Source organism: Mytilus edulis, chromosome 12 (genome assembly GCF_963676685.1).
Source record: "Mytilus edulis chromosome 12, xbMytEdul2.2, whole genome shotgun sequence".
In the NCBI taxonomy this organism is placed as follows: Eukaryota; Metazoa; Mollusca; class Bivalvia; order Mytilida; family Mytilidae; genus Mytilus; species Mytilus edulis.
This window is the reverse complement of record NC_092355.1, coordinates 14,104,045-14,129,951: the sequence shown is the minus strand read 5'-3', so window position 1 is coordinate 14,129,951 and position 25,907 is coordinate 14,104,045. Positions and strand designations below refer to the sequence as shown.

Sequence of the window (25,907 nt, the reverse complement as noted above, 5' to 3'; positions counted from 1 at the left end):
AAATCGACTGAAAAACAAAAAAACATCCAGTTTTCAATTTTAAATGAATCTAAATAAATTTCAGACCAACCTGAATGTCAACATATAAAGCAAAAAGACGAAAGAACCTATTTAGGCATTCGAAGGGGTAAGGTAATCTGTAACAAATAAAATAATGGGAGATGTCTTTTCAATAGCTAATAATAATAGAAAGAGTAACAAAAGTGTTGTTCATTTTATTCATGACTTCAATCTTTTAATAATTTTGATACCTAAAGGAGCTTCGACGTCGACTTCGTACTGTATTTTAATTTAATTTTTTTTTTCGATAACATATTATTGTAATACTATATAGCTAGGTTTAATGATGAGTTTATTTTAATGTTAAATCGTAGAACATGATATATCACTGCTGGTTTTGCTTCATTTAACATATTCGTTACTTCCATGACGATGTATTGCTCTAGAAATGTTTCGTACCTTACACATGTCGTGTTCAATATTAAGGTATTTTGAGGCGTGATTTAAAGAGTTTCTGAGTACTAGAAGTATATGGTACATGTCTAACGATTTTCTGTGCAGAAAGGCACCTACAAGTAGATTTGATTAAAGTGTTGCTGAAAACTTTGAATACCTATACCGGATGATAAAACAGAAAGATTCGAACGAAAATTCTATTGCAAAACAAGGTTTTGTTTTATCATTCTTCACAGTTCATGAAAGATCGTTTGTAATGAATTTGTCCATGAACAGAAATTAAACGACTTTGGTGACAGTGGCAGTGTGAACATCGATCGCATTGTCGACGATTTGTGTAAAAAAAGCAACAAATACGGCTATGATATAACAGATATTATGGATTTTGAAAGCGGAAACTTTAATAACGGTGTCGGTGATGGTTGTGGTGGTGATGCTGATGAAGGTTGTTGTGGAGATGATTGTTGTGGTGCTGGAGGCGGAGTTGGTGGTGCAGGAACCGAAGAATACACTGGCGGAGATTGTGGTTGTGGGTGTTGCTATTTTGTAGTATAGTTATGTTTTATCAAATGTGAGATAAACATTTTAATATAGAATGATAAAAAAAATGAATATGTCGTTTGTATGTTTGTATGATTACAAAAATAATTTGAACATTAGAAATGTTATTGTAGGATAATCTATTTCTCTGATAGCTGTTGTGATTGTTGCTTTAAAGATGGTTGCTGTGGAAAGGATTGCTGTGGTGATTGAGGCGGCGTTGGTGAATAGGTAGTGGAAAATACATCGGCGGAGATTGTGTTGTGGTTGTTAAGATTTTTAATTAAAGTCGTGTTGGGGAAATTGAATAAAAGATATGAGCGAATGAAATGTTAACTAATCAACAAAATGGGATTTTAACAAGCACAGGTTGAGATGGGGACTATATCGAGTATAAAAAGTGTACAGCTTATATTAAACAGAAATCATTAAGTATATTTAAAATAAATTGCAAATCAAATAGGACACAAGTATTTAAACACAAAATATTAAAAAATGATGCGTTAGTTAAAATAGTTGAAAAAAAAATGAACTGATAACTATTTAATATCACAGGATTCTAACATGGTCGATTAGAAATGGTAAAAACGATCGAATATAAGAGTGTACACATTTATAATAATCATAACGACAATCATGAATTACATTCAGAATAAAGTGCGTATAAAATTAGCACAAATATTTGAAAATCAAAGATGATACGATGCCGTATTAGTTAAAATGAACTTATTGAAAAAAAAACAAAAAAAAAAAACATATTTCAAATACACTTCTGTACGGAAGCGTATAAGCGCCACATATTTTTTTTTTATTTTTCTTCTCATCTTTGCCTTATAACGCAAACCTTTGCGTATTAGCGCCACATATCTAAAAAAAAATTGTCTTCCTATCTCTGCGTTTTAACGCAAACGTTTGTTTTATCTTTTTTCTTATTTAAGATTCAAAGGAAACAGCAGTTATTAATATAATGGAGGAGGCTGTGTATATTGAAATGTATCCCCTTCGTAGTCATTGCAAAGTAAAATGCTTGAATAATTAGAACATATCATTGACTAATAATGAGTAGAATCATATAAGAAGATGTGGTATGAGTGCAAATAAGAAAACTCTCCATCTAAGTCACTATTCGTTAAAGTAAACCATCATAGTACAATCCTCAACAAGGAGCATTGGCCCACACCGAACAGCAATCTGAAAAGGCCCCCATACGATATCCATGTTACTACTAGTAAATATAATACAAAGAAAATTGATTAAATTGAGTTATACCGAAGAATTTTTTTTTAACCCTGCTAATATAGCTATAACCGAATACAAATATACTTCCAAAGTACTGTAAGTTCTAGTTTGAGAACTGTGTAAAGTTGGTTTGATTCAAAAAAGTTACCCTTTGGCAATAAAAGTATAGAATGAAGATGTTTTATTAATACAATTATGTTCTCTCCATTAAATTACTACCCAAGCAGTTTAAAAATACTTCACTATATTCAAATGAAAATTCAACGACTTTCTATCGAAGAATCTTTATGATATTGTGAGATTTAATAAACGATTTCTTGCATCAAATAAAAAAAAAAAAAGTTTCCTGATTAATTATTCATTTTAAAGCAGAAAGATCATTTTGTTTATTTGACTTGGAAGTTTCACAATTGTATGACATTATTTTTGATCTTTCAATTCAAACATGCCGATATACTATACTAAACTATACGGTATGGACTTTGCTCATTTTTGAAGGCCGTACGGTGACCTATAGTTGTTTATTTCTGTGTCATTTTGGTCTCTTGTGGAGAGTTGTCTCATTTGCAATCATACCACATCTCGTTTAATATATATATATATATATCTATTTTCTTGTTAAATTATATACTTTCTGATGCACAAATCAGTCTTAATTTAGCACTTAAAGTATTCAATTATTCCTATGCATATTTATCATAATGATTTGGCCTTGTATGTATGTTTCCTTTTTTATCTACTAGTAAATCACAACCGAAATGAATGACAGACACACATGTATACAAAACATAATGAATAATTGAAATCAAGATATTACCGTTATAACGCAAAGATAGGAAGAAATATGAAAAAAAATGTGTGGCGCTAACATGAAAGATAAAATGTTTTAATGTTTGCTGAAATTATTCGTTCAACCTTAAACCTAGGTTTTCATGTAGGTATTAAATTGTGATTCGAATCAAAAGTTTGAAGTTGTAGATTTATAGATTTAGGCTATATATGCATTTAATATTAAGGATTAATATCAGTTTCATTTGATTAAGTTTGAAAAGATACTTTTTCTATATATTGTTTTCTGTACTGAAAATACATACACATAAACTTTTCGTATTGTATCAACCCGTGTTTTCTTGCCCTGTAAATGATGTTCATTAGTTATTATGAGATAAATATATGTCGATAATATCCAGATGATAAGTAATAAGATATTGCCAGTATTTAATATATATCTATATAAAAAACATAGCTTGTTGCATATGAGTATTCAAATAGAGATTCTGATGGTTGCACATCTGCGTTTAAATCACTAAGGCCTTTACATTAAAGAATACTAACTGCTGCATGGTATGAGGATATGTGCAAAAATTATTAAAACATTACGGAACATATTGGACCTCAATCGATTGTTGTAGACCATGTGTGTGGCTTTTAATGTTTTCAAGATGGTTTCGCTAGGAATGACTGCAGGTATCACATCATCAATAATCTATGTGATCGAGGCAAAGTTGGGAAGGAACCTACCATACGGACATGCTTAACATGACATTATTCAATAATGTAACATGTTTATTCAAAAACATGCAATATCATCAAATGAAATTGAGAATGGAAATGGGGAATATGTCAAAAAAGCCAACAAACCAAGCACGAGCCAGGAATGGGGTAATTGAAAATGTAATGGTAATTAAGTGTAATGCATTACAATTTGCCATGTAATTGAATGTAATGTGTAATTGAGGATTTTTTTAATTACATGTAATGGTAATTTAATTAATTTCATTGAAAAAAGCATGTAATGCTCAATTACTTTTGAATTACATTTGAATTACATGTACTTTTATGGTGTCAAGATAAAGATTTGTGTTTAATAAATTAATATAAACTGTAAAATTATATTTATTTTTCAAATATTGATATCACATACTCTTTTAATATATGAAGTCTGTAATTTATTCTGATGTTGGTAAATTATTTATTTGACCTGCAGATTTGTTTTTTTAATAGTTTTATAATTTAAAAAAAATGTGAGGATCATATATTAGTGTACAGTTTTTTAAGAAAGATCTTTTAACTAAATAGATTGAGAAGTAATTAATCACCTTGTTAAACAAAAACCAAAAAAAAAGTGTCACTGTGAAAAATCTTTCTTAGACAGTTCATTTAGAATTTAAAATCACTGCACACAATTATTTTGTTAAATTACTATACACAAAAGGATTATAGAAATAAAAATTAACAGCTGTAAAAACAAACAGCAATTAATCAGATTAAAATGTCCAGGGGTAATGCCACTATTACATGTATTTTATATAATAAGCAAAATATTGCTAATATTTAGACATTTTATACATTGTTTGTACTAAAAAATATTTTCATTATTGTGACAAGCACACTTTTTTTTATTTTTAAAGTAAAAAAAAAAAAAAAATATTTATAATTTATTTATTTAATTATGATTAATTTAAATGACTTCATTTCTGAGATGTCAAAATACCCCTTAATTAATGTATTGGCAAGTTAATAGGAACAATTTCCCTCTCCTATCAATATGATGATCTTTTGATCATGGAACTTCCATGTTCTGATCAAGCAATATCTGTGACATTAGCTCCTGTCGAAAACTTTTGGAATTGCTGTCAAAGTGTTCAGACAAGAGAGATTCAGACTAAATGACAAAACATTAAAATAAGTAATGATTATCAATTGCAACACTTAAACTATGCTTACATGAATATTTTACACATGCATTTATATACATATATAATATTGTTAAAAAATATCATGATAAAATGTAATGATAATAATGTGTAATTTAATTAATTACTTTATTAAAGTAATTGTAGTTTAATTATTTACAAATCAAAAACTGTGTAATGTGTAATTAGTGTAATTGATCAGTTTTGCAATGTCATGTGTAATTTAATTAATTACATTCCAATGTAATTGACCCCAAGTCTGCCACGAGCAGACAACAGCCGAGGGATACCAATGGATCTTCAACGCATCGAGAAATTCCCGTACCATGAGGTGCTAGCCTTTACATACAATTGTGCACTAGTGGAGTGAAATCGTCAAGATGTAAAAATTCTCGTTTTAAATAACAATTTTATTATTTGTGTTCATTTGTTCTTTTATCTTACAAAAATGATAATTATATAGGAACACAGCTACGAAGTAACACGTTATGTTTTGTTTGTGTTTCAATATTCAGATTAGAGGAATATGGTAATAAATTAGTGCTATTATTATGACACTTTAGTTGAATTTCGTCACATGAACTTGAAAAAATATGATTGATGTATTATTGACTTGCAAGTCAATAGTTTAACTCATCTTAATATGTAATCCTGCAACTTTTATTTAACTTTTATTGGAAAAGGTTGCCCATGTGATCAACAAGTGGTTAATTTCTTGAAAAGAAAACAATGTAAACATGTGTAAGAATACATGTCACCTGGCAAGTTATTTTTCATACTATTGCAAATGGGACAATTCCTTTTTCCTTTTCTTTTATAATATTGTTGATAATTAATTTGAAAGCAAAATGATAACAGCTTACAAACCGAAAAAATAACAGGCTATTGCAAAATTGACTATAAACTAAAAAAAAACTATATTTAAGTATCAATATTTTCCAAACAAGAATAAACGGCAGATATATTATTTAAAGTTTAGCAAGAAAACACTATAAATAGGATTTGAAAAATCATACTTCAAAATAGCAATACCTACAATCCAATGTGTTTGCTTCGATGATTTTAGTCAACAGTCCAACACAAAGGTATATGAAATGATTTTGTTATATTTGTGTGTCTGTAGAAATGTGGGGTTTTATCAAGAGGTCATCAATTTTTACAAAAATGGACAATTTAACTTGATATTCCGTTTAGCATTGTATACGACTGAAAATGGTATGTGAAATATTTTTTCTATTTGTGTGTGTGCAGAAATGTGCTTTGATATGAAATCGATTCATCTGACGCTTAACAGCTCCCTTCCCAATGTTTTTACAAAAAATGCTAACTATATAACATACAATAGAAATATTGATGTACCCATTCAAAATTAGAATTCAAATGCAATAACTGTAACAGGCCTCTCTCTGTGTTTTATGTTAGATGTATTTCTATTTGTATCTATCTGATGAGTGAACACTTTTTAACTGATTTTGATAGTTCGTTCTTATGTTGTACTGTTACACCACTGTTTAAGGTTGGAATTCCGCTAACATGTTGTCGTGAATATAGCACGAAATACGTTCCTATGTTAATGTACTTTTGTTTGTCTACGTCGGAACGTCAATGACGTCGGCGTGGGCGGAAGTAATAAATTATGTTATTAAATGGTAATCTTGAACGGCTGTATTTCTATATATATGTCCTATTGCCACTACACATATTTAACCCCGCCAAGTCATGTAAGTCAAAAACCTGTAATTCCATGGTTGTCGTTTGTTGATATGTTACTTATTTATTTTTCGTTTAGTTTTTGTAAATAAATTAGATCGTTAGTATCTCATTTAAATTGTTCTTCATTTGTCATTTCGAGACATTTTATAGCTGACTATTCGGTATGAGCTTTTCTTATTGTTGAAGGCCGTACGGTGACCTATAGTTGTTAATTTCTGTGCCATTTGGTCAATTGTTGAGATTTGTGTCATTGGCAATCCTTCCACAGCTTCTTTTTTTTTTTATATATGACTTATAATGGTTTACTTTTACAAATTATGACTCGGATGGTCAGTTGTTTCATTGGCACTCATACCACATCTTTTATTCCTCACATCTTTTATACATGTTAATTGAGTTTTAAAACATTGAAGTCATGATTTGGGAGTCAATAATTAATAATAAATAATACATTTTAAAAAAAAACCTTCACACCGTAGATTTTTTTTATATTAAATTTTAGGTAATGGTTTGGTAGTGTGGTAAGCTAAAATCAACTCGAAAAAAATGCCACGGAGATGTTCGACCAAGTTTCTTTTGAGAATGTAATAAGCTGGCAAATAATGAAAGCACACGTCTCAATTGATAGCCATATAAAAAATAGTGCCAATGCAAATGTAAGGTAAAAGTCCGTGTCAGCCTTTAAAGTTTTCCCGTCATTTCTTAAATCTGAAATATCTCAAAAAGGATCTCCATGACCATGATGACCTATCAATATTTTTAGCTTATGTTGTTCCTAAACTAATGCTCTTTCCGCTTGTAGTTTTAATTTCTGGATTTGTTTTCAAATTTCACCTAAGTACATACTTAACATGCACAAAAAGAAGACAATACATATAATCATTCCATCACAGATAAATAAAGAAGGTGTGTATGATAGATTACATATACACTTGATTAAAACAACGTGTATTTTTGATTTATACAAATACTTAAGTTTTAGATCTCTCATCTGCTAAAATTGAATGAGTAATTCACTTTGATACTGACGACTAAAGAGTTTGTTGCATAGTTGTCTTCAATTTGAAAGCTGATAAGAGAAACATAAAATAGATGTTTCGTCCCCGAAGGTATCACCAGTCCAGTTGTCAGCACTTCGGTGTTGACATGGATATATTAATTATGTGGTCATTTTATAATTTTCTTGTTTACAAACGTATGAATGTTTCGAAATACTAAGGATTTTCTTATCCAAGTAAGATTACCTCAGTCGTTTGGACAACTATTTGAAATTTTTGTTTTCAATGCTCTTGAACTTTGTACATGTTTGGCTTTATAACTTTTTCAATCTGAGGGTCACTGATGTATCTTATTTAGACGAAACGCGCGACTGGCGTATAAAATTACAAATCTGGTACCCTTGATACCTACAGACAAGATAAGAAAAATAGATTATCATACACATGATACAGTAACATTTCTAATGTTCAAATCAATTTTGTAATCATACATACAAAGGACATATTCTATTACATTTTGTCCAATATTCTATATTACAACTTTTATCTCACAGTTGATAAAACACGACTTTAATTCAAAATCTTAACACCCACAACCACAATCTCCGCCGGTGTATTCTACAGTACCTGCACCACCAACTCCGCCTCCATCACCACAGCAATCCTCTCCACAGCAATCCTTTCCACAGCAATCCTTTCCACAGAAATCATCTTTAAAGCAACAATCACAACAGCAATCATCTTTACAGCAATTATCTCCACAGCAATCGTCGCCAGAGATATCACATTTACAGCAATTATCCAAGCAATCATTGCATGAGCATTCATCACCACCACAACCATCACCGCCACCGTTAGTGGTGTTACTAAAGTTTACTCTTTCAAACTCCCTAATATCTTTTATATCATAGCCGTAATTGTTGTTTTGTTTACACAAATCGTCGACAATGCGATCGATGTTCACACTTCCGCAGTCACCAAAGTCGTTCCAACTTCCCCAAAATCCACCATAGGGATTTGGTCCCCATCCCCATCCCCATCTCCATCCCATACCAGGCCCATAAGCACCAATACCATAAGGTAAAGCTCCTCCTCCCAGTATAACACCTAAAAAGCATATTAAAACAACATCGTTTGTAAAGACTGTGTACATATATATGTACTTTATATTTGATAAATTGGATATACTTCAGTTCTTTTGATGGACAAATTCATTAGAAAAACGATTTGTTTTTGTACTGTGAAGAATGATAATAGAATTTTCTTTCGAATCATTCTGTTTTACCATCTGGTATAGGTATTAATAGTTTTCAGCAACACTTTAACTAAATCTACTTCTTGGTGCCTTTCTGCACAAGAAATCGTTAGAAACCATATACTTTTATTGCCCAGAAACTCTTTAAATCACGCCTCACATTACCTTTATATTGCACACAGCATGGGTAAGGTACGAAACATTTCTAAAGCAATACATCCTGATGGAAATAAAGAAGGTGTTATAGTGCACCCGGCATGTGTAAGGTACGAAACATTTCTTGAGCAATACAACGTAATGGAAATAAAAAAGGTGTTATATTGGACACAACATTGGTAAGGTACGTAACATTTTTGGGGTAATACATTGTAATGGAAATAAAGAAGGTGTTGTATTGAACTCGGCATGTGTAAGGTACGAAAAATTTCTGGAGCAATACAACGTAATGGAAATAAAAAAAGTGTTATATTGCAAACAACATTGTAAGGTACGAAACATTTCTGGATCAATACATCGTTATGTAAGTAAAAAAGGTGTTATACTACACACGGCAGGTGTACGATACGAAACATTTCTGGAGCAATACATCGTAATGGAAATAAAGAAGGTGTTATAAAACACACGGTAAGTGTAAGGTACGAAACATTTCTGAAGCAATACACCGTAATGGAAATAAAGAAGGTGTTATACTACACACGGCATGTGTAAGGTACGAAACCTTTCTGGAGCAATACATCGTAATGGAAGTAAAGAATATGTTAAATGAAGCAAAACCAGAAGTGATATATCATGTTAAAAAAAACAAAGATAATATAAGATTTTTTTAGATATCAGGAAAAATATCGATTTAAAAAAATTAATTCAAAAATTAATGATTCATCATTGCAATTACAGGAAAACTTCACACAGATATATTGATCGGATGTCAAATGCGGTTTCGTGTTATAACGATATTTACGAGTTGCATTCTAATTTTTTGAATAGATAAAAATCTAGCAATAGATTATAAACTCCAGTATGAGGTCGATACCGCTGATGATGGGCTGTCACTCTTCGATGGTAACAGTATATTCGCCTTAATTGAAAAAAATATATTTGTTATATTTCAGATAATAATTTGTAAAAAGATTAACTCCTAGATTTTAAATTTACATGTACATATATAGATTTTAGAAACCTGTTGATCAGGGGTTGTCGTTTGTCGATGTGGTTCATAAGTGATAATAATAATGGTAAAATTTTACATATTATGACTTCGATTAAGAGTTGTCGCATTGGCTTTCTTATCACATCTTCTTATGACTATTTAAAATTTATCCCTTTTGTTAATACTATATAGACGTGTCCTTTCATAATCTTAATTGATGAGTTTAAATAAGTTTTACAATTGTGAGATAAGTTTGAATACATATACAAAACTGTATGTGGTGTTCCACAATTGGAAAATGATATCCATACACTAGTGAAAAGTAAAATCACAAAAATACTGAACTTAGAGGAAGATCAATTGGGAAAGTCCATAATCACATGGCAAATTCAAATAACAAAACGCATCAAAAACGAATGGACAAGAACTGTCATATTCCTGACTTGGTAAAGGCATTTTCAAATGTAGAAAATGGTGGATTAAACCTGGTTCTGTAGCGCTAGCCCTCTCATTTTAATGACAGTCCCATCAATTTCCGATATTTTTACATTGATGCGTTAAATAAACAGACACAATAAATAAAATAGTCAAAATATGGGTACATCAGTCATCATCGTTTAACAATTTTAAAAGGAACAATTTAACAGAACACAAAAACATCTACTATCTACGAACACATTTATTGATTTGAGTGTCTGACGTCAGAAAATTTTATACGTCACATAAATTTGTCGTTTAATGTGCGTACAAACAATTTAAAAATTTTCATGGGAATGTTAGCATACAGGGTTAAAAAACAAAAGTATGTAAGAATAAATTTAAGAAATAGACCGAGATTTAAATTAGTCCAAAAGTTATATATAGAATTTATAAGAATCCAAAAATAGTTAATTCCACTACGCGATTGAATGATTTTGACGTTTGTGGTTCAACGTATATTGTAATTCATAATAGAAATATATCATAATGACATATAATAGAAAATATCATATTGACGGGATCTTTTAAAGTACAGAGTCACGTTATAAGAACAAAAGAAATACAAAAAGTCGCAAATACAAAACAAACCACAAAAAAGAAAGAAGATTACCCTGAACCGTATACAACCACATCGTAATGGAAATAAAGAAGGTGTTATATTGAACTCGGCATGTGTAAGGTACGAAACATTTCTGGAGCAATACACCGTAATGAAAATAAAGAAGGTGGTATACTACACACGGCATGTGTAAGGTACGAAAACTTTCTAGAGCAATAAATCGTAATGGAAGTAAAGAATATGATAAATGAAGCAATACCAGCAGTGATATATCATGTTTTAGGACTTAACATTAAAACAAACTGATAAATAATACCAGGATCACAACAATATTTAATCGAAAAAAAGTTTAAAAAGCAAAATAAATTACGAAGTCGAAGCTCGTTTAGATATCAAAATTATTGAAAGTTTTAAGTCATGAATAACATGAACAACACATTCACCTATTATAATCTATTGAAAGGCCATCTCATATTACTATATTTTATTTTTATATATTACCTTACCTCTTTGAATGCCTGAATAGGTTGTTTCGTCTCTAGTGTTTATATGTTGACATTCAGGTTGGTCTGAAATTTATATAGATTAATTCAAAACTGAAAAAAAGTTGAAAACCCGGATGTTTTGTAGTCGATTTATGACTTGTGAACACTTATATACTACTGTTGCCTTTATTCAATAATGTGCACACAGTGCTTAATTGTTACAAGATGACCGAAGTGAAAAGAAATACATATTTGTTGTATGGAAAAAGTTATACAATCGGAAAGAGAAGTGTTTCTCATAAAAAATAAAAGTCCAACTTCACAAAAAATGAGTAACACAGAACAAAACGCACACACTTGATCTGTAAATTGTTATATAATACACTTATGTTAAACAAATCTGATTTAAATCAGAAAAGGATAAAGGAGAATTTGTCAAAGAGATTCCAACCCGATCAAAGAACAGACAACGGACAAAAGTCACCGATGGGTCTTATAGAAGAAGCATTATAGAACAAGCCAAACAAGTAAAATGGTTTCACATATATTTTTATTTCGCCACAAATCACATCGATCTGATAGTCAATCATAAATACTTGAAGACGGATTCTTTCAATCAGCTTAATTGAGGTATAGACCTGGCATGTCAGTAACTGTTAGCAAACGATTTAGGATAATTAATGAAGAGTAGATTCTCATGGACCTTGTACACTACATCAGGAATGACTAAGATTTTGTTTGAAACCTATTTCATTGTCTTTGGATCATTTTTGTGATGATATTTGTTATTGATTTGGCAATTTAACGTGTGTGATTACATCGTCTCTTGATCTGAATTGGAATCGTCGAATCGGGATGTTTGAGGGTTTGCAATGTATAAGGCCCTTGATAATCTACTATGTATTAAATAACATAAATCGTTTGTAGTCATAAAAAGCTAACGTCTGTATGTCAGAAACTTTGCTTGCCATTAGAGAACGAATACATGCAGTCTTCTACTAACTCCAACATATTCATTATGTATTTACCATTGTCTTGTGGATGTGTCATGTAAATTTGCTATTCATGCATTTTTTTATGCATGCATTACGAGAACGGTCTTTCAATTTTTTAAATACTTCTATTTGTAGTTAATGTAACGTATTTAACTATTCATACTTACACCGTATTGGGTATAAGCTAATCTGGTCACCATTACTTGATTCAGTGAGGTGAGGGTGCTCTGGTCTTGCAGGAGGAGAAGGCAGCTACAAAAATACAAGGTCAAGGTCAAAGGCGAAAAGGCAACTTTTTCAACTATATATATATCATTTAAATAAACTCATTATTGATGTATTTCCCCTAATATGACGTAAATGTAGTTAAATGTGAAATTGAAAAATGTTTTCAAAACATGAAAAACGTCAGCAGCAACTTTAATATATATGCCTATATCTAGACAGCTCTATTTGTCATCTGATTATGTAAAGATTTGTCTTAATATACATTATTTCACCAACCTCTACCGTCCTTTACTTCTGGAGTTAATGACATTTAAAATCACAAATTTGTTATTGTTTGATTGACATATAAGTTGCAAAGTTTGCAGTTCATCTTCGCTGTATTATTTTACACGACCTGTGATACAAGCATTCAGGTAAAATAAGATAAGCAGTAGACCAGTTATAAGTTTATTTTATATAAGAGTTGTAAAAATGTATGAAATAAGAAAGTCAATTTGATGTTCATTTTTAAAATAAGTGAATTAAAGTGCGAGAGGTACAGCTTTTCGCTACACATATCAAATGAGAATTTTATTGTACCTACCGTTGGTTTAATAGCCTGAAGCCATGCCCTGCAATTATTAATGAATGAAAATAATTTGTAATTTGGAAATACATTTTGATATTTTAATTTGATTGAAAGCGGTGAAATGGGTTTGACAGCGAATGCATCTTTAAAGCAAAAGCTATCACTTGCATACACAGAGAGATTAAGTGTTTGCTTATACAATATAAATAAAATGAAAATATAATTACACAATATATGTTCTTATTTTAAATTACAGAATATATCGCCTTCATGAACAGCTCTGATTTCTCGCCCGGATATGGCAATAATATCTTGGTGGTTTTTTTCTTTAGCTTTCAAATGAGTTAACCTCGAACATTACCGAAGAGACATGTCAAAATGAGCATATTCGGTAGAAAAATTGATACCGTTGATTTTCCCGTAAATCACGTACAATATTGCATTTTGGTGTTAACTCTATATAATTAAGTTCCTCTAGAAATCATGTTTAGTTATGTACTTGGAGTCATAACACACAGTTTAAAGATGTCCACGAACACATATTTTAAGAGAGTTTAAAACTGAACCCAACTCTATCATATGTGTTGTAATTACGTACTGCATATCTCCCTCATCCGTTGGGAACAAAATCCAGTTCATTTTAAGGTTTCTTCTTTTAGTCCCCTTTTTGAAGATATCAGGAACACCCATCAAATGTATGACATGTCTGCCTTTTGTTTTATTTTGATTGAAAGCGGTGAAATGGGTTTGACAGCGAATGCCTCTTTAAAGCAAAAGCTATTACTGGCATAAACAGAAAGATTAAGTGTTTGCTTTTACAATACAAATAAAATAAAAATATAAATTACACAATATAAATTATGAACTTATTTTAAATTAAGGAATATATCGCCCCCATACACAGCTCAGTGTTTTTGGTGAATAGCTTTCAAATGAGTTAATCTAGAACATTACTGGAGAGACATGTCAAAATGCGCATATTCGGCAGATAAATTGATACCGTTGATTTCCCCGTAAATCACGTACAACATTGCATTCCGGTGTTAATTCTATATAATTAAGTTCCTCTAGTAATAATGTTTAGTTATGCACTTGGAGTCATAGTGACAAACAGTTCGAGGATGTCCACGAACACAGATGTTAAGAGAGTTCAAAACTGACCCTAACTGTATCATAAGTGCTGTAATTACGTACTGCATATTTCCGTCATCCATTGGGAACAAAATCCAGTTCATTTTAATGTTTCTTCTTTTAGTGTTCTTTTTGAAGATATCAGGAACACCCATCAAATGTATAACATGTCTGCCTTTTGGTAGCTTTGGGAAACATACCGTATGAAGGCACATTGGTCCAACTGCAATGAAATTTGCAACCATCTGTAAAAATTATCAAAGCTAATTTAGTTTTTTTTTTCCAATAATCCATAAATATAGCTATTTTTCATTTTTTGTTTACATAAATGCGCGATTTTAACAAAAAATACATTACAAATATATTACTCGGATATCAGATGCGAGTTCTTATTTTTTTTTATTATATTCAACTTGTTGCTTTATATTTTTTAAGTGATAAAATCAAGCAATAATTTCTAAATTGATAGTATTAGGTCGATATTGCTTTGTTGGACTGTTTATCTTCGATGGTTTAATCATTCAAGCCTGCTTTTAGGTAGTCATTTGAATTTAAATTATATTCCTTTCTAAAAGACTTCATTTATGAATTTTGAAATGTTCAAAAAAGTCAAATTCAAAATCCCTCAGGCAATCTAATTTAATTTCATATGATCTGGAACATATATAATGTGGCTACTGAACAGTGCTTTGTCTGAATGTTTTGTATGTATATGAAAACAAATAAATAAGGAGAGACTGGGATTTCTTTCCGTTTATCATATACAGTTCAATGTATCCTCTTGGATTTTCAGTTTATTCCTGGTTAACCTTTTATGAAAAAAGGTATACTCCTAGTTTTTAAATTAACACGTACATATATAAATTTTTGAAACCTATTGATCAGTGGTTGTCGGTTGTCTATGCAATTCATACGCGATTATAAGAATGGTAAAATTTTACATATTATAACTTCGCATTGGCTTTCTTACCACATCTTCTTATGACTATACAAAATGTATCCCTTCTATTGATAATGTACAAGTGTCCTTTAAGAATATAATTTTATAAAAAGTATAAATAAGTTATACAAATGTGTGATAAGTTTGAATACATATACACAACTGTATGTGGTGTTACATAATTGGAAAATGATACCCATACACTAGTGAAACAAGATTACCTTTAGCCTTATACCACCCTTGTGGTACTCATCGTCGTTTCCATGATACCATAAAAGACTGCTGTCGGCATACAATTTAAAATAACGGTCTTTCCATCCGTTGACAAAAAATCCTCCTGTACAATACCAAAATATATAGAATAGACGTGCGTCCACAGTAACGAATTGAAAACGCTTTCTTCAACATGTCTGCGCTATGTTTTTGTTATATTGTGATACCACATTTGCATTAAAAATTTTGATATATTTCGTCAGTTAGGGAACTACATTTAAGATGCATAAAAACAAAGGAAAAAAGCTTTACAATTTATTTTCATTTCAATAGTTAGAAATATATTATGTATATGTTTGCATTTTTGATTATGCTTTTTATGTTACCCTCTCAAAATAAGGTATTGTGAATAGCGATGTCTGAAATTGACGTTGATAAAATGGTAGGATGCATAAATACCTATTCACGTTCTTATAACAAAACAGTAATAAAACATTCGTGATATAATAAAAACAAAAACAATCATTGTTTAAAAAGCCGTATACAGATTTAAGGACATGGGATGAAAAAAAAAGGCGGGTGATCTAAGATGCTCCTGGAAGGTCGACAGAGAGTGAAAAATATTAATAATCTTATAACGATATGTGAAATTAAAATGAAAAACAAATTTCAGGACACAGGGTAAACACGAAGTTTATCGGTAGATACTTAACAGACAATCATAAACAAGATACTCCCAAAACAACAACGGAACTTTAAACCAAACATAAAGAACCCCTTTAAAACAAAACTATGAACCATCGTAGATACTTTGAAATGATATATTTTGATAAAAGTTATTGATGTAAACTAAAACGTTTGTTGATGGATGTAAATGTGGAGCAACACTGTTTTCGAAGAGCTCATCCCTATTTTTTGGTTAAGTTTTGTGTGAAATGATTTGTTTCTTTGTACTGGTTAGATTAATTGATTTGAGTGTCACCGACGAGTCCTTATTTGACATAACACAAATCTGGCTCTCATTTAAAACTTATATCTATGATGAATTTATTATGAACATAAAGTAATGTTGTCCCTTCTGGTTAAATGCTTTTTTTAATTGCTACTTGATTTCATCTTACTATTTTGTCATTATCATGTTTTGTTTTAATTCATAGTTTACAATTATACGTCTACTCAAAATTAAGCAAGACAAGGAGGTTAAATGTGCAATCAATTATTTTCTCAGCATGACTTATTTTGAGTGTCAATTGACAAGTGTTAATTTAATTAACTCTGCCTAAATCTCCCACGAAATAAGTATAGTCCTTAATACCATTGTTCAACAGTTTGTAAATGTTGTCAGTTCGGGCTACATTAACTTCTTATTAAACGTACGTTCATAAATAGTAAGGTAACCAGTCTTCACTACTCGACTTGTTGGCTCTATAATGAAAAAAAATATATAATATAGGTTAGCAATTTGAGTATCTTATTTAATTTGTACCATTTACCACCTATCATCTCTTTTTCTTGAATAACATTATACATCAAAGAACATGCACAATAGTGAAGCAGGTAGGTACCCTTCTGGGCGACATGAACCAACCCGCGGTTTTGGATGGGTTATTTTGGTCAGTGTTGTGTTGTCTATGTCGTGTTCTGAAAACTTTTGGTTTGTCATTTCGTCGTCGTGTTTCGTTTTAGACATGGCGTTGTCAGTTCGCCTTCGCTTTGTGAGATGAAAAATCTCTTGTTTTATCTTTCGCGTTTCTTTGACTTGTGTGTTAAAGACGGCGTAAACATTTGTTCTTCAATTTTCTATTTGTATTTTGAAAAGTAGTTTGTTGTAATTGTTTTCCGTTCGCGACTTGACTTGACTTGTCCTCCCTTTTTTATTCATGGTGACAGTTCAACATACTGTATTTTAACCTTATTATCTAATTTTCTGTTCTTAGCCAATATACACTCATTTTCAGTGGCTATTTTAATTTCCCGTCCTGCTTTTGATTGACTCTTTTAAAAAGACTTTCATATGGTATTTATTGCTTATTGTTTTAATTTTTGCACATCCTGCACATGTTTTTACATTGATAAAAATTGAAGCCGATTGTTTACATAATGTTAAAACTACAATATCAATTAGAAAAATCAGCTTTCAAGTCAGTGTTCTCTTTTTAGTGTTTTTTCTTCAGCAAAATATAATATATTCGTTCCTATAAAGTAATTTGTATCAGCAAAATTGCACCAATTATTTTACTTTGTCTTATAATTATTAAAGATATGTAAAATGTAGAGCAGGCCTTTTTATAAGCCATCTTAACTCAACACTATGATGTAGATTTAATACCTTTTGATCCTGTAAGGGGGCTCGCGGGTCTAAATCAATTTCTTTTTCTTAATATAGGATTTCGCTATATTTTTCTATAAATGAACTTTATCTTATACTTGTGTATGACATTTTTATACCCTCGAGCCTCCTTAATGTTGTTTTATGCTACCCACATGTACACCTGCCTGTTCAGAAGTTAAACGTACAATCGAATGACACAGATGTGCATACAAATGTATAAAGCAACTAAAATGTAGCGACACATCGATATAACAGGATAATATTTCCGACAGATTTTTTGGTCACTGATCCTCAACGATAAATCAAAAGCACTATATAACATTTCGTGTTTTTTATTTAAGGTTTAAAATCCTAACATAAATAGACGTTCATCATAAGTATTAGAATATCTTGAATATATTAAAAAAGGACAAAAAAAAACCAACCGAAAACCACCCACATAACTGAGGCAAAGTACTTATTTAATGTGCAATAGAGAGTATGAATGTCACATAAATCATAAAACGTGAATGCACCATAAAATGATGAGTAGATTGTTTTCGAATATATATTTTTAAATATATATATTTATTAAAAGTATTTGTATACTCAAAAGTCCGCTTCCGGGTGCGGTATACTCTTACTGTGTTCAATACCCATTGATGGTCTTCGACTGTGTACTTTACTCTTTAGTCTGGTTGTTGTCACTTTGAGACATTAACCATTTTTATTTTCTATTTTATCTGATAGTAGTCCAACTTTTTGTTTTAGACATCTAATAGTTAAATAAAATATGAAATTACCTTTAATTCGTATAGGATCTAGATCACAACACTCCATGGTTTGTGTATAGATTCCAGTGTAGTAAACGATCGTTAAAAATAAATTGTAAACAACTATTAGGAAGAATATCTAAATTAAAATGCGTATTAAATAAAGGGCACAAGTACTTAAACACCCGAAACGAGATACGATCACGTGTTCGTTACAAAAATTATAACAAAAGAATTGGAACTCCTAGGGATTTAAAAAAAAGGCCATAAAAACTGTCAAAATTAATCATTTTCAACGGAACGAGTTAACAATAACTGTTAAATGTCTGATGAGGTACAGGCATTTTCCAATGAAAATGAAACTATATTAAATAAAATGTTGAAATAAGATAGCAGAAAAAAAGAATGAATGTATTAAATAACACGAGATGAATTTTACGTGGTCGAGTAGAGATAGGGAATAATATCCAATAGAGGAAGTATACATTTTATAGTAAACAATTATAATGACGTACATTTAAAATAAAGTGCGCATTAAAAATACATAAGTATTTCAAAACAGACGTGTTAGTTAAAATATATATTTCAAAATATTAAAATACCTGGTGGAGTAGAAATGTAGAATACTATCGAATGTCACAAGTTTATACACTTACAAAAAATGTATAGTAAAAATAATAAAAATTAAATTTATACATTGTTAAAACAATGTTAAAGAAAATGCGTATCAATTAAAACACAAGTATTTCTATATCAATCATGATACGATGACATGTTAGCAAAAATATGTTTTTCAAAGTACTAAAATTAGATGATAAAACCAAAATAATGAAAAGATAACGAACAGTATGACAGAATTTTTATATGGTCAAGTAGAGATGGTTAACACTATCGAATATAAATAGTGGACACATTTATGGTAAAATAGCAATCATTTAGTACATTTAAAACAAAAGGGGGCCTAGATTGCCGAGTAGTCTATGTAGTTACTCCTGTAATCACTAGCCAGTTAACACTGAGGTTGTGAGTTCGAACCCCGCTCATGCGGGTGCACTCGATTCCAATCTTAATTGACTAGAATAGTCAGTTTTCCTATCAAAGGTCTGTGGTTTTCTCCGGGCACTCCGGCTTCCTCAACGAATAATAACTGGCCGCTACGAAATAGCCTAAATGTGGAGATTAACAGTAGCGTTAAAACACCAAAAAATCAAAAAATCAAAAAATCTAAATTTAAAATAAAGTGAGAATCAAATAAGACACAGGTATTAAAACATAAAATATGATAAGATGATGCGTTAGTTAAAAATACATATTTCAAAATATTAAAAATAGGTAATAAAAAAGAAATAATAAAAAGTAACTAAAATAGGGACTATATCGAGTATAAGAAGTGTACAGCTTATATTAAGGTGGTACATATCACTACAGGGAGATAACTCTGGAAAAATCATCTGAACGTTTTAATGACGGCTATTGTTAGATTCTCAATGATCAAAATTGGATTAAGTCAAACTGCTATATGTCCAATGAACATTTTCCGATAAAGTATGTGTTTTATTGATTTTTTGATATTATTGTCAAAGGGTCAAAGCTAACAGCAATTATTTAGTATATTTTAAGTGCGAATCAAATAAGACACAATTATAATTAAACACAAAATATATGATAAGATAATATGTGAGATAAGATACATATGTATTTCGAAATATTAAAAGATGATGAAAAAAGCAATATAATGAAAAGAAAACTGTTTAGTACTACAGGATTTTAACATGGTTTAATAGAGGTGGTAAAAACTATTGAATATAAGAAGCAGACACGTTTATAGTAAATAACAATCATTACGCACATTTAAAATAAAGACTAGAGCGTATTAAATAAGACACAAGTATGTATACGCTAAATATATATAGAGATGATGCGTAAGTTAAAACATATATTTCAAAATATTAATATAGGACGATAAAAGCAAAGCAATGAAAAGACAATTTATTTATATGACATTTAACATGGTCGAGTAGATATGGTCGAGTACAGATGGTGAAAACTAGCGAATATAAGAAGTGAACAGATTTTTGAAAAAAAACAATCACTAAGTACATTTTAAAATAAAGTGCTTAACAAGTAAGACAGAAATATTGAAAAACAAAATACGGCGAGATGACGTGTAAGTATATACATTTCAATAAATCAAAATTAGACGATAATAAGAAATAATTGAAGGATAACTAATCAATATTACAGAATCTTAACATGGTCGAGTAGAGATAGCACAATTGAATGCCAAAAAAACAATATGAATAAATGAAATGTTAACTAACTCTCATGACAGAATTTTCCCATGAACAGGTTACGATAGGGGACACTATCGAGTATAAGGAATTTTCAGATTCATAGTACACAACAATCCTTCAGTAGATTTAAAATAAAGTGCGTATCAAATAAGACACATTTATTTAAAAACCAAACACGATAGGATTATGTTTAAGTTAAAAATATCTATTTCAAAATTAAATATTGAAATCGAAAAACAAAATAATAAAAAGATAACTACTCAACATGACAGAGTATAAACATGATCTGGTCAGATGAGGGGCACAATCGAGTATAAGGAGTCTACAAAATTGTGACAAACACCAATCATGAATTATATTTGAAATAAAGTGCGTTTAAAATTTAACACAACTATTTTGAAAACTAAAGATGATACGAAGGCGTATTAGTTAAAAAAAACATATAACAACTTATCGAAAATAAAAAGAAACAAACCAACAAAAACCTCAACATATCCTTAATACACTCTCGTATGTTTTCTTTGATAATACATGTTTGCTCTTATACGTAACTTTAGTTTATTTTCGTTGAATGAACTTAAAAAATATAACTGAATCTTTATTTACGTACATGTCAAAAGTTTATCTCATTTGAATATATACATACACATGATATATTCCTGCAACTTTTATTTTAATTTTTGATGAAGAAGGGTGCGCATGTGATCAGCAGGTGGTTAATTTTTCTGAAGAGAAAACAATATCAACATTTGTTAGAATACGTGTCACTTGGCAAGTTATCTTTAAAACGGTTGTAAAACGGGACAATTACTTTTTCTTTTTATAATAATCATTGCCTGTTGCTTCCAAATTAATGGAAGCAACAGGCAAGCAGCCACACAACCGAAAAACTATCAGGCTGTTGAAAAAATATTTATAAACAAAAACAGCTACTATATATTTCAGTATCAATATTTTACAAACAATAATAGGCGGCAGATATGTTATTTATAGCTTAGTAAGAAATTCCAAACACTATAAATAGGATTTTGGAAATCAAAATTTAAAAATAGCTATTCTTATCATCTAATGTCTTTGCATTGAGGTGGCAGAAACCAGTTATTTTACAATAAATCTTTAGAATTTCATGGATTTGTGATTTTATTTTCTTGAAAATTCATTCAAGCTTATATACAAATAAAATGTATGGTTTTAAGGAACTAAGATGTGTACGTGCTTATGTAAATATATAGAAAACCTTTAAATTTGGGTGTCTGTCCATCATGGAGATTTTTAAATTTATAAATGCATTGCAAATAAGGCAAAAAATATGATGCTCTGATATCAATCTAATCCTCACAAGCCGACAAGAATTTTAGCCAAAATTCAAGAGAGAAAAGATATTCAGTGAATTAGAGCCTTGTCCGAACCTATCCTTACCATCAAGATCTCAAGATATTTTTGTTTACATAAAACTGAATTTTTCCCCCACTTTCATTGGATGCCGTCAAGTGAGGAGACCACAATTTTGACATCTGATTGGACCTATATGTGAAGAAATCCCCAACCTGTGTATGCAACTACTTACTTGTGTAGTACAATAGCCTAGAATTTACATTCATTTATTTTTTCAGTCCACATGATGCAATTATATACCTCAATACTTAACTATAACAAAATTTCTGCGTGGGACACATGTTCTGGTACACCAAAACTGGTACCTGCCACCTGACGATTTTGGTCAACAGTTCAATAAACAGGTATATGAAATTATGTTTTGTGTGTCTGTTGAAATGTGTGTGTCTGAAGAAATGTTACTTTCCAACAAGTGATCATCAGTTTGTACACAAATGGACAATCTGACTTGATATTTCTTTTACCATTGAGTACAGCTAAAAAAAAACAATGTAAAATATTTTCTCTATTTTGGTGTTTGCAGAAATGTGTTTCAAATCGATTCATCTGTTACTTTACATTGCACTTCCAAATATTGTATGAACATGCAAACTCTTTAACACACCTTAATAAGATCCGTTCAATATTGAAATTCAAATTCAACTGTAAGAGGCTTTGCAAAAATGCATCACTTTCCAAATATCAGCTAAACATTTTTTTTCTAAAGTCGGTGGACTATTTTGTTTATCATCACAAATTTGTTTACTAGTAATATGTTTCAACAAATGTTCTTCCCTTGATTTGATATCGCATGTTGAATTATTTTGTTTTTGTCTATGCTATCAATGCATTGTGATGTATCTATGGTTGTTGTGTAATTGAGGTCTGGTCGTTCAAATACATATTAATTACAATTGTCTTTCAATCACAGAAAACAATTTTCAATAATGATAACCGACCTGAAATTTCATTTAACCCTTCGCGTTAGTATTTATTAATCAAATATAAAAAAAACCCACCAACAATATATGTTAGGAACTCTTATTTAAGTATTAATGAGTTGCTTTTGCATGTTTTGCTTACAAATTGAGAATTTCAAGGACTATCGATATTGATAACTCAGGTTTCCAGTCGATACCAGTAAATCGTTACATACTACGGTCAAAAACTTTTCTTGAAAATTACACAATAAAAGTATACGAGAAACGTTTTTTTTATGACAAAAAAATGATTATACATCATTTACCACAAGTTTGATAAAACATGACGTTTTGCAAAACGTTTGTGAAAGGTAAAATTTGTTATGCTGAAAAAGGTTTTAATAAATTCCAAGAGACTTATTCGGATTGATGGTTACTCTTCGGTGTCTCCAAACCAGAACATGCAGTACACTCTATATACACTGTTAATTGTTATCATTAGTGTCGAAAAAGCAATGGTTCAGTTTGTAAAAGATAAGTGCCATGGTGAATACGGGTTTTATTGAATTTAAAGACTTATTCCGATTCTTTCTCTTTAAATGAGAAGAAGCAGTGTACTTTACCATGTAAGGAATATGACAGATGTTTTCATTCGATGGATGTGTTTGAGCTTTTGATTCTGTCAATTGTTAATGGGTTTTCCGTTATTTTGTTTTATTACCTTTTACATACGCTAATGAATACAGATTTTCATTATCAACAGGTTTATACTGACATAAGTAACACGACATGTAACATATGTGGAGCTGTATCTGAGAAAAAAATCCAAAATTGACAGCATGGTCAATTTGATACGTAAAAGTTACAAAATGTTATAAAACTTTCTAATATCAACCCAAACCTTTTTTTAATTAAGGTAGATCATAGGTATATGTTTCCCGAGATGGAATTTTCTTATACCTAATCAAAAGGAGAATTTTACTATGCTCTTTCAAAAATATACTCAAAAGAATGGGTCACCGTGTTATTTTTGCAAGATATGAGTCGTTGAAAATTGCCTAAATTTGGAATTCTGGATCCTCAATGCTCTTCAACTTTGTACTTATTTGGCTTTATAAATATTTTGATATGAGCGTCACTGATGAGTTTTATGTAGACGAAACGTTCGTCTGGCGTACTAAATTATAATCTGGGTACCTTTGATAACTATTTGCTTAGAATGATCATAAAAAAATACATTTTTTGTGCTTAAAAAAAATCTATGAAATAGAATTTTAAAATAAGTTGTGAGAAGATAGGTCTTATAATATGTTTTAAGAAAATAAAAATAAAAAATGGTGTCACCGAACTTGTTTTCTTGCTATAAATAAAATCCCAGTCAGCACAGTGTAAATTTCTTACTTAAAGAGTTATTTTCCCTTAAACGGCTTAGTTGAAAGAAGTTATTCTGAAACACAAATGTTTGGTATTTGTTTAAATATTTCGAATAATGCAATAAATCAGCAAGTTTTTTTTCATATAAATAACCAATCTAATCAATACAATTGCACATCTGTCTACGAATTTGCAGATTTAGGTAAATAACAAGACTGATTGTCTACTGCAACAGTACAATCCAAGATGGCGGTATACCATGAATCTACCTTAAATGTTTTAAGATTGGTCCACGTCATAAGAGCAATCCAGGAAATTTCACGTCATTATGAAATTTCGATTAACCATTTGCCGAGAAAAAGATATTTCACTATATAGGAGAAATGTTTTTCTCACACCGTTTAAGAAATCTGAAAATAGAACAAACGAAAGAGAAATAAATGTTTTAAACAGTCTTCAATTTGCATGTTCAGATTGAAAAGAAATCCATTGCTTACCGTACCGTCTTCGGCACTTGATGTTTTTTAGTCAATGATAAAGTTATGAAAAATCAAGAGGAAACATTTTCCCACTAAAATTTCAATGAATAATATCTCGAAAACACACTGACCAATATATTTTGTTCGCTCTTTTATTTCTTTTTGTAATATCCTATCAATATATGATAATGTTATGTAAAACTTGTTATTTTGAAACTGAGTAGCGAAAAGTAAAACCACAAAAATACTGAACTCCTGAAAATTCAACTGGAAAGTCCCTAATCACATGGCAAAATCAAAGGATGAAACACATCAAACGAATGGACAACAACTGTCATATTCCTGACATGGTACAGACATTTTCTAATGCAGAAAATGGTGGATTGGACATGGTTTTATAGCGCTAAACCTCTCACTTGTATGAACTTCATTAAATGAAAAGTATTGTGCGTAAATTACCTTAATTTCAAATACTGCAAAAATGTCAAAATCAGCTGTTATATTATAGTCATTTTCATGCTGAAGAGGAACTGTTTATTTTGAATAGCTATAAAATTGTCCAAACTAAGCTTTCATATAGTTTTTCTTTCTAAAAGTATTCTATATTTATAAGAATCAGATATCATTTTAAATAAAACATCATATATTCAGTAAAATATGTGTGAATATTGATAAATTTTCAGAGGAGATAACCTAAAATATTATTCTTTTGAATAAAGACTTTTTGAAAGAAAAGTTA

The 25,907-nt window shown here is 30.3% G+C and overlaps 1 protein-coding gene across 1 annotated transcript; it reads right to left on the bottom strand.

Moving 5' to 3' along the window:
* Positions 1–8,086: 8,086 nt before the first annotated feature.
* On the bottom strand, positions 8,087–18,919 carry LOC139497260 (uncharacterized). Its single transcript, XM_071285441.1, has 8 exons — positions 18,758–18,919; positions 17,021–17,068; positions 15,652–15,767; positions 14,554–14,735; positions 13,375–13,402; positions 12,731–12,815; positions 11,590–11,652; positions 8,087–8,749 (listed from the first exon to the last, which is right to left on the bottom strand). Exons 1-8 carry the CDS (start codon positions 18,792–18,794, stop codon positions 8,226–8,228), a joined length of 1,083 nt encoding a protein of 360 aa, XP_071141542.1. The 5' UTR covers positions 18,795–18,919; the 3' UTR covers positions 8,087–8,225.
* Between the last annotated feature and the right edge of the window lie 6,988 nt (positions 18,920–25,907).

Coding starts and splice junctions, on each gene's coding strand:
- LOC139497260 (XM_071285441.1), bottom strand. CDS start 18,794: ATGGAGTGTTGTGATCTAGATCCTATACGAATTAAAG. Junction 14,736..15,651: donor AGGGTGGTATAAGGCTAAAG/GTAATCTTGTTT, acceptor TAATTTTTACAG/ATGGTTGCAAATTTCATTGC. Junction 8,750..11,589: donor CTATTCAGGCATTCAAAGAG/GTAAGGTAATAT, acceptor TATGCTTTTTAG/GTGTTATACTGGGAGGAGGA.